The sequence below is a fragment of the Drosophila santomea genome, chromosome 2L (genome assembly GCF_016746245.2).
Source record: "Drosophila santomea strain STO CAGO 1482 chromosome 2L, Prin_Dsan_1.1, whole genome shotgun sequence".
Lineage (NCBI taxonomy): Eukaryota > Metazoa > Arthropoda > Insecta > Diptera > Drosophilidae > Drosophila > Drosophila santomea.
In genome coordinates this window covers 15,494,557-15,502,256 of record NC_053016.2, presented here as the reverse complement: position 1 = coordinate 15,502,256, position 7,700 = coordinate 15,494,557, and the positions used below count along the sequence as shown (strand labels likewise).

The 7,700-nt window shown below is 46.2% G+C and overlaps 5 protein-coding genes across 12 annotated transcripts; 2 read left to right on the top strand and 3 right to left on the bottom strand.

Moving 5' to 3' along the window:
* Positions 1 to 17: 17 nt before the first annotated feature.
* LOC120444931 (peptidyl-prolyl cis-trans isomerase H) lies at positions 18 to 777 on the top strand. The gene is made up of 2 exons (XM_039624935.2): positions 18 to 197; positions 265 to 777. Exons 1-2 carry the CDS (start codon positions 114 to 116, stop codon positions 730 to 732), a joined length of 552 nt encoding a protein of 183 aa, XP_039480869.1. The 5' UTR covers positions 18 to 113; the 3' UTR covers positions 733 to 777.
* Positions 740 to 4,557, bottom strand: LOC120444875 (post-GPI attachment to proteins factor 3). Of its 4 annotated transcripts, none has more exons than XM_039624867.1 (6): positions 4,506 to 4,557; positions 2,398 to 2,486; positions 1,963 to 2,190; positions 1,590 to 1,906; positions 1,059 to 1,525; positions 740 to 994 (listed from the first exon to the last, which is right to left on the bottom strand). In XM_039624867.1, the coding sequence occupies exons 3-6, from the start codon at positions 2,096 to 2,098 to the stop codon at positions 913 to 915; spliced, it is 1,002 nt and encodes a 333-aa protein (XP_039480801.1). In that variant the 5' UTR covers positions 2,099 to 2,190; positions 2,398 to 2,486; positions 4,506 to 4,557; the 3' UTR covers positions 740 to 912. The 4 variants fall into 4 exon arrangements, with proteins under 4 accessions (XP_039480801.1, XP_039480809.1, XP_039480794.1 ...); XM_039624875.1 differs by lacking the exon at positions 4,506 to 4,557 and adding an exon at positions 2,718 to 2,770; XM_039624860.1 differs by lacking the exon at positions 4,506 to 4,557 and having other exon boundaries at positions 2,398 to 2,533.
* LOC120444848 (D-glucuronyl C5-epimerase B) lies at positions 2,684 to 5,619 on the top strand. The gene is made up of 3 exons (XM_039624812.2): positions 2,684 to 2,848; positions 2,909 to 4,287; positions 4,360 to 5,619. The coding sequence occupies exons 1-3, from the start codon at positions 2,684 to 2,686 to the stop codon at positions 4,724 to 4,726; spliced, it is 1,911 nt and encodes a 636-aa protein (XP_039480746.1). The 3' UTR covers positions 4,727 to 5,619.
* Positions 5,620 to 5,694: 75 nt separating this feature from the next.
* Positions 5,695 to 6,709, bottom strand: LOC120444902 (coenzyme Q-binding protein COQ10, mitochondrial). 5 transcript variants are annotated; one of them, XM_039624896.2, is made up of 3 exons: positions 6,550 to 6,704; positions 6,339 to 6,464; positions 5,695 to 6,281 (listed from the first exon to the last, which is right to left on the bottom strand). In XM_039624896.2, exons 1-3 carry the CDS (start codon positions 6,612 to 6,614, stop codon positions 5,828 to 5,830), a joined length of 645 nt encoding a protein of 214 aa, XP_039480830.1. In that variant the 5' UTR covers positions 6,615 to 6,704; the 3' UTR covers positions 5,695 to 5,827. The 5 variants fall into 5 exon arrangements, 4 of the variants coding, with proteins under 4 accessions (XP_039480830.1, XP_039480838.1, XP_039480845.1 ...); XM_039624904.2 differs by having other exon boundaries at positions 6,339 to 6,443; XM_039624911.1 differs by having other exon boundaries at positions 6,542 to 6,683.
* A 262-nt stretch (positions 6,710 to 6,971) lies between these two features.
* Positions 6,972 to 7,681, bottom strand: LOC120444822 (UPF0545 protein C22orf39 homolog). Its single transcript, XM_039624781.1, has 2 exons — positions 7,535 to 7,681; positions 6,972 to 7,476 (listed from the first exon to the last, which is right to left on the bottom strand). The coding sequence occupies exons 1-2, from the start codon at positions 7,604 to 7,606 to the stop codon at positions 7,078 to 7,080; spliced, it is 471 nt and encodes a 156-aa protein (XP_039480715.1). The 5' UTR covers positions 7,607 to 7,681; the 3' UTR covers positions 6,972 to 7,077.
* Positions 7,682 to 7,700: the final 19 nt, after the last annotated feature.

The following is a 7,700-nucleotide window of genomic DNA, read 5'->3' as shown; positions in this document are numbered from 1 at the left end:
TTCTAACCTATCGTCATCGAACCATCGTAAAAACATAAACAAAATTCTGCCGGCTTAGAACAATTTCTTAGCCCTGCCTTGATAAGTTTTTTAACAAACATTTAAAGTTTAAAATGCCTAACTGGAATCAAATACAGTCCCAACTGAGAAACTCCAACAATCCGGTGGTGTTTTTCGACATTGCCGTAGGCACAACGGTGAAGTAAAAACAATCTCATCATAAATAATCAAAATAACCCGGAATCTTACGCCTTTTGTTTGCAGGAAATCGGCCGAATGATATTTGAACTCTTTGCGGACACAGTGCCCCGCACGGCGGAAAACTTTCGGCAGTTCTGCACCGGCGAGTACCGACCGGATGGTGTTCCCATTGGCTACAAAGGCGCCAGTTTTCATCGGGTGATCAAGGACTTCATGATCCAGGGCGGCGACTTTGTGCAGGGCGACGGCACCGGCGTAACCAGCATATACGGGAACACATTCGGCGACGAGAATTTTACCCTGAAGCACGACTCGCCCGGACTCCTTTCCATGGCGAACAGTGGGAAAGAGACAAACGGCTGCCAGTTCTTCATCACCTGCGCCAAGTGCAACTTTTTAGACGGGAAACACGTAGTATTCGGTCGAGTCCTGGATGGCCTGCTCATTATGCGCAAGATCGAGAACGTGCCCACGGGCCCCAATAACAAGCCGAAGCTCCCAGTGACCATTTCGCAGTGCGGGCAAATGTAGCGCTGAGTTTTAAATGTTGTAATAAAGTCTCTATTATGTCTTTTATTAGTTTTCCTACTGTTCTGGTTTGGCTTTCCATAAAATAGTAAACATTTTCTTTTGTAAAACAAAATATGAAACTTTTGATATAAAATACGTCTGAATTGTCGCCAGAAAATTTTCTGCCAGTACAGTCTGGTATCAAAATGTCTTAAATAATACTAATTGTAGAATGAATAGCCGCCGGCCGCAGCCTTCTCCTTTCGCAGGGTCCGACAGTCCTCTATAATAAAGCTGAAATATAACCACATGTAACAAAATTAAGAACAAGTAAAATTTGTACGCACTCATAGTAGAGGGATGCCAGAGGAACTGTTGCCAAGTGCCACAGAGCATGAGCATCTAGAATCCAGAGGATAGGCGGAAAGTCGAGCAGTTCAAGGCTCATGGCCAGCGCCATGAGAATATAGAAACGCAGGATCCTTTTAAAGTAGGGCCGGCGATTACGCACAAAGTGACACCAAACGAACCATCCCACTGCCGCTATTACACCCGTGGCCACGTTTACCATCATATTGAAAGCATAATTGAACCGCCCCACGCTCAGGTAGGCAAAGTAGTTAATGTAGTAGGAGAGGAAGGCCAGTGAAATTACACCACGCAGGAACAGAGAGTAGCGGTGCAGCATCCGCATGACCATAACGTAAAGTGAGCACAAGATGATGGAGTAGGCAAAGGCGTAGTCCAGCAGTTCGGTCAGTGGGAAGTCCCTCGTGTGAAATATGGCAGACCAGATCCAGCCGTTGAGGCTCGTCTAGGAGAGTAAAAATAATTTAGTAAAATGTCCGTTTATGCTCGTCATGTTAATTTAGGCCTACCACTGCGAATATGTGGGTCAGCATATAGCAAGGACTGTCTGGACGAACTTCTCGACGGAACTTGCGCAACATGCGCAGGTGAACAATAAAATTGATGCAGGAGAAGATAACAGAGGCCGGCTCCTGCATGCCCAGCAGGCGAAGGAAGGGCCACTTGCCATAGAACTGCGGAATCGGCCAACCGCGCTCAAAGAAGGCCAGCACCGTTCGCCACATGCATCCGTACTGACACTCGTCTGCGCAGCTCCACTGGAACAGCCGGTCGAACACCGACTGTTGGTAAAACTTGACTGCCTGCTCCTGGATCTCCAGGCCATCTGCCAAGGAAAACGTTCTTGTATGATTTTCAAACAAGGAGAAGAGCAGTCCTTACCTGCCGAGCAGTTTGTTCGCTCGCAGTTCTGTCGACAGTTGTGAAAAAACTGTGTGCGGTCCCCGTTGGAGGCGTCGCAGGCGGCTATCAATGCCCCAAGGAGCAGGACTATTGCACTTAAACTACGACTAGACATGACTAAAACTAGTTAAACGCTCCTTCTGAGCAACATCCACTTGAAGTATTTTGTAAACATTGCACTATTGATTAATCGCCGTGGTGTGGATGCTATCGGTTCCTCGATAGTCGCATCGTGCGTATGTAACCATTTAAAAACACCGATGAATTAAAAAAAAATATTTATTTTTCAACTAAAGGAATATTAAACTATTTAAACTCGAATTGAAGTTAAGTAAATCTGTAGCAAAAATATTTAAACAAATTTTAAAAAATCATTTAGCTACAGATTTAAGAAACTTGTTATCGATAGCTTACATGCATAGGTCGCCCAAGAGCGACCATTTGTCATATGTCAAAACATTTGCTCATCTGTATCGTAGTTTCTGTGTTTTCGCAGTGTTCGCCTAGAAAAGAGAGAAACCCAGAAAAATCTAAGCAAAATATGCTTCGGAAACACTGGATGCGCTTGAAGGATTGAAGTTGGATGGCCCAGAACTGAACTCAAGAGGCTCGGCAGGTGGAAGTTTATCCTAAGAGGTAGTGAAGGAGACGTACGTGCACTGGTGCACCATTGTCATTTTGTCAGCAATGCATCTGCCAGATGAATGCAGTTTTATATTTAGAGTATGACTCACATGAGAAACAGTCAAATCCCGCCCCCAACCGGATGTCCAAATATTTGAGCAATCGGAGAGATGCCCTTTCAGCACCTGTGCTTCCAGTAAGCAGGCAAACGCGGGAGCCAATAAAATCCCAGGGGGTCATGGTAACAATGTCCAATTCGTCCTTCTATCAGTTGGCTAATTTTAGGACCTGAATTCTTTAGCAACGCGAGCCACTGGTCTTTTTCATCATGCGACTGAACCTAAAAGCCGTGCTGCTTGTTCTCACAGTGGCTGTGGTGGTGATCACTCTAGGCGTTTATATGCGCTGCGCCGCCTTCTCCTTTTCGACGAACTTGGTGCGTCCTCTGTACCGAGCCTCAAGGCAGTCCTCCAGTGGAGGAGAGGCTACAGCGCTGCACGACATTGAGTGCTCTATTAACCAGGAGTACACCGTGCACTGCAAGCGAGACGAGAACGAAAACGAGGTGTACGTGCCGTTTTCCTTCCTGCGTAATTACTTCGACGTCAGTGGAGCAGTTTCCACCAGCAGCAATGAGGTGGCCAAGTTTAACTGGGTGCACAGCACAGCCAAGGTTAACCTTCCCAGGGGAAAGTACGATGCGCGAGGCGTCTTTATGTACTTTGAAAACTACAACGTCGAGGTGCGCGACCGGGTGAAGTGCATCAGCGCCGCCGAGGGCGTTCCAGTGAGCACGCAATGGGAGAAGCGTGGGTACTTTTACCCCACTCAAATTGCGCAGTTCGCGTTGTCGCACTACAGCAAGAACCTCACAGAGCCGGCGCCTAGGGTTCGTGTGTTGGAGGACGGCGATGGAAACCAGATGGAATGGAATACGCCCATGACCAGCAACATGACCCGCATCTGGCACCACAAGTTTAACACTAGCGTTGTCCAGTTCGAGACGGCACCTGGCTACGAGGGTGTCATCAGCATAGCTCTCAACCAGACGTTGGACCTTTTGCTCACCGTTGATCTGCTGCTGGTAACCAATAGCAGTAGTCTCATGATCACTGTCCAGAATCGGGACACCCGTCACATCTACACCCTGCACTACATACCCGCGGACCTGCTGCTGAGCGTGCAGGATACAAACATCTACTACGGTCTAGGAGGCTTGGCACTAAACAAGTGGCGCCACATCACCCGAGACCTGCACATTGATCTACAGAAGGGCGTAATAGGTGACAAACGCTCGCCGCAAAAGGTGCGCCGCTCCGATCTGGAGGTTATATCTATTGGCTTTTTGGGCCTTGGCTTTTTCGACAATATCACCTTGTCCACCAGTGACCATCTGGCTCACTTCTACGACGCGGCTGAGTGGTTCGTTCACAACCAGGACCTCAAGACTGGTGGTTGGACTAATCCTGTGCGTCGTAGCCTTAACGGCTTTGCCGAATTGCGCCCGGGTTGGATATCAGCAATGGGTCAGGGGCATGCTATTTCCGTGCTGGCACGAGCCTACTGGCACTCCGGCGGAGATGAACGCTACCTTCGAGCCGCCGCAGCCGGACTGCAGCCTTATAGGGTATATTCGCGAGACGGCGGCGTTCTGGCGCAGTTCATGGACAAGTTCTACTGGTGAGTACAAGACCGCCCTCTAACCATTTTTAATTTACTTAAAAATCAAAATCCTTTGTTCGACTTTTATAGGTACGAGGAGTACCCTACCACGCCACCGTCGTATGTGCTGAACGGCTTTATATATTCACTACTGGGTCTCTACGATCTCAACAGTACTGCCCCAGGCAAAATCGCCCGCGAGGCTGGAAATCTTTTCGCCCAGGGCATGTACTCACTTAAAAAGATGCTGTTGCTTTTCGACACTGGCTCCGGCACCAGCTACGACCTGCGACATCTGAGCCTGGGCGTTGCTCCTAACCTGGCGCGCTGGGACTACCATGCAACGCACGTTAACCAGTTACTTCTGCTTGCCACCATCGACAGCGATCCACTAATTGCACAAACTGCGGAACGCTGGAAGGGCTATATGTTTGGTCGTCGGGCCAAGCACAACTGAGAACTAAAGAAACTGGCGGTCTATCGCCGTCGAAAAAGTGATATTTTTTAGGGCTTATTGTGCGTACTGTGCTATACCATTCAAAATGGTTGCACCAAATGCCATGTCCCTTCCACAACCTCACACTCCTGATCTGGCAATAGTTTCGTGTTTCTATTGTGTTATTTCCGTCATCGTATGTGTGCTGAAGTCCTTATTTAGCTTGTCTATCTAGGCGCCTAGTGTTAAGCTGTTGTATATTTACCTTTGATTGCATTATCAGATGTTAGCCTGGTCTACACAAATTTGTTAACTCCCCTAGTAAAAGATTAATTGTTTGCCTGTGAGGAGATGCACGCGCGCCCTCTAAACAATACTTAAAATTATTATTAAGACACCGTTTTAGTTAGATTTTTTACAGCGCAAACTAAGTAGAGTATATAATAACGCTTCCTGTATAAAGTAAAATAGAGCTTAGCGTGCTAGATGTAGAACGTAGTTGGTATCTGTTAGATACGACCGTAGACTCTTGTATTTATCCTCCCGTGTAGAGGTAACAGTAGCGTTCCCACTTAATACTAACTGCCCAGAACCCAAATAACGATGCACGATAATAACGACTTCTATATGATAAGCCTGTAATGTAATGCCACTCGAGAATATTGTGTACTTCTCGTTATTTAAACGATGTCATTCCAAACGTAATTTTATTTTAAATCCTAAGTTTTCAATTTCGAGAAGCCGTCAATTAAGCAGAGAAATATACCCTTCGAATGTAATCTTCGTATCATTTATGTGACACACAATTAATCTTTCCTCTACTAATCCCAAAACGAGACTGTTAATGAAAATATTTGATTTTGAATATTATGTTAAGTGAACCAAATTAAAGTACTTAATTTATGTTCTTTGTACTAGTGTGTTATATCATTTGGTGTGTGGTCTGTACAGCTATCGTTTTGTGGACCGTTCACAGATATTCCTTGTCGTTTGTTTATACACAAATTGATAGGCAATTTATTTACAATTTAGTTAATTGTACTAGCAAAGAGGTTTGTCAACGCAACATACACAACTTTAACTTAAATCACTAATGAAACTCCATCCGCGCCAATCATCTGGTCAGGACCGCTCCGAAGTGAGCACGTGGGAGCGGATTGAGGGCGGACCACTCCGTCGACGCACCTCCTGGATGAAAGCGTTTTCCATTTGATCGCAGATAAGGTCAAAAAATATGTTGGCGACGTTGCTGTGCAGGAGGGACTTGAACTCGAAGGAGACCTTGAAGTCCAGCACACAGGAGTTAGGTATGTCCTTGAGGCCCGGCTTAAAAGACCACTCATTCAGGAGGTAGGTAAACAGACGTCCATCGTGGCACTCAGATTTAACCAAGCTGGGCGGCACTAGGGTCACCTGCGAGGTGTAGGCCTCGTTAAGCGGCGGAAACCCGACGATGAGGTCCGCCTTGAAGCCCCCACTGCTCTGGCTGTGGACATCGGAGCGCTTTACATACGGCACGAACTTGTGGTAATTGCTGACGTCGGAAACCACGCTGTACATATCCTGCATGGAGTACCTAAAGATGATGATACTTGAGAAATGATTCCACCAAGGGCGCTGACATTTTACTTACCCCACAAGCTCCTTCTTAGTGTACCAGCGGTGTTTCTTGCGGAAATCATTGAATGTTATGTAGGACCGGTGGATGCTGCTGGAGAAGCTGCGCTGCTGTCCTCCGCTGCAACAGGATAAGAGCAATCTGAGTGTCACGATCAATTTTGTTGCATCTATGTTACGGGTTTGGAGTCGGTCTCGGGTTATGTAATTAACATTTACCTGCTGACCTTGTTTCAATAAGGGGCCGTAGAATTCTGACGTCCAGGGCTTTAAGTGTGCTACCCTTTAGCATTTTAGGCAAAGCTGGAGCGTCGGGATGCGGATGCGGATTAGGTTGTAGGTATCAGCCCGTATCTGAAGTATCACACAAATGTGCCGTCAATTCAGCTATTTGGTAGCTAGATTTACCTATTAACACTGTAGTGCTTTTACATCGTTCAGCATTGCCCACATATATAAAAGTGTAAACAAATTGTATAGTTTGTAATCCAAATACTTAGGTTAAAGCTAAGGCATTTTAGAAATTGTTTTTCACTTTACGGTTCAATGAAACTTGGAAGTTTTAAAATATATTTCCTTTAGTTTCAGTGGCGAATCAATAGCTAAATGTTGCAGCACTTCCAGAATACAGCTGATACGAGCGCTGCCAGACTGTTGAATATTTAAAACCTTTAATTACGAACTCGAATCCTTAAATGACAGAATAACAACTTCCTTCTTTTCTTAACTAATCATTTACATATTTATTATTATCTTCACATGACCGTACACAGAGAGCGCTCCTCTCCTTTCGGCGCCGCCTGTCCAGAGAGCTCTTTTTGCTTAAGCTCCAGATAGGTATTCTCGTTTCGCTTCTCCATCCAGTCCGGCAGTGGAGCGGCCCAATCCAGCGGTGGTTCCTTTCGCTTTTCCCAAGTGTCGTTGGCAAAGTGGGAGCGTAGGCGGATTCGGCGACGCTCCTCTTCGCTTTTGACCACCGCTTGGCCGGCAGCCACATCGTTGCCGTTGGACTGCTGATAACGTTCGCAGTTCCGATAATCAGTTAGCCACTGAGAGCAATCTGTGTCTTTGCCAAATATAAAGTATTGGTGGAAGCGCGCCTTAAAGCTAGTGCAGTCGTCGTACTCCTCCTTGTATAGATGACAGGGGCGAATCTATAAAGAGGCGGATCCGAGACTTAGGACGGATCCAGTAATGTAGCTGGATACTTACTGCCCATGCGTCATCTAGTAATTCCTTTGATTTATCCGATTTTAAGTCAGCATTATCCGATTTCGTGGCCATTTCAATTACATAAAATCAATCTTTATCTTGAACAGCTGATTCTGTTTATGCTGCTGGTTCACAGTGTTGCCATATCACCCCAATGGAAAATAGT

Bases quoted from the DNA above. Each gene is read 5' to 3' on its own strand.
- LOC120444848 (XM_039624812.2), top strand. From the start codon at position 2,684: ATGAATGCAGTTTTATATTTAGAGTATGACTCACATGAGAAACAGTCA. The intron at 2,849-2,908 runs GTAACAATGTCC...TGAATTCTTTAG, and splicing joins TAAAATCCCAGGGGGTCATG to CAACGCGAGCCACTGGTCTT. The intron at 4,288-4,359 runs GTGAGTACAAGA...CGACTTTTATAG, and splicing joins TTCATGGACAAGTTCTACTG to GTACGAGGAGTACCCTACCA.
- LOC120444875 (XM_039624867.1), bottom strand. From the start codon at position 2,098: ATGTCTAGTCGTAGTTTAAGTGCAATAGTCCTGCTCCTTGGGGCATTG. The intron at 1,526-1,589 runs GTAGGCCTAAAT...TTACTCTCCTAG, and splicing joins TGACCCACATATTCGCAGTG to ACGAGCCTCAACGGCTGGAT. The intron at 995-1,058 runs GTGCGTACAAAT...GCTTTATTATAG, and splicing joins CTGGCATCCCTCTACTATGA to AGGACTGTCGGACCCTGCGA.
- LOC120444902 (XM_039624896.2), bottom strand. From the start codon at position 6,614: ATGCTAAAGGGTAGCACACTTAAAGCCCTGGACGTCAGAATTCTACGG. The intron at 6,465-6,549 runs GTCAGCAGGTAA...CGTGACACTCAG, and splicing joins CGGCCCCTTATTGAAACAAG to ATTGCTCTTATCCTGTTGCA. The intron at 6,282-6,338 runs GTAAGTAAAATG...CATCATCTTTAG, and splicing joins ACTAAGAAGGAGCTTGTGGG to GTACTCCATGCAGGATATGT.
- LOC120444822 (XM_039624781.1), bottom strand. From the start codon at position 7,606: ATGGCCACGAAATCGGATAATGCTGACTTAAAATCGGATAAATCAAAG. The intron at 7,477-7,534 runs GTAAGTATCCAG...GCCTCTTTATAG, and splicing joins TACTAGATGACGCATGGGCA to ATTCGCCCCTGTCATCTATA.
- LOC120444931 (XM_039624935.2), top strand. From the start codon at position 114: ATGCCTAACTGGAATCAAATACAGTCCCAACTGAGAAACTCCAACAAT. The intron at 198-264 runs GTGAAGTAAAAA...TTTTGTTTGCAG, and splicing joins ACATTGCCGTAGGCACAACG to GAAATCGGCCGAATGATATT.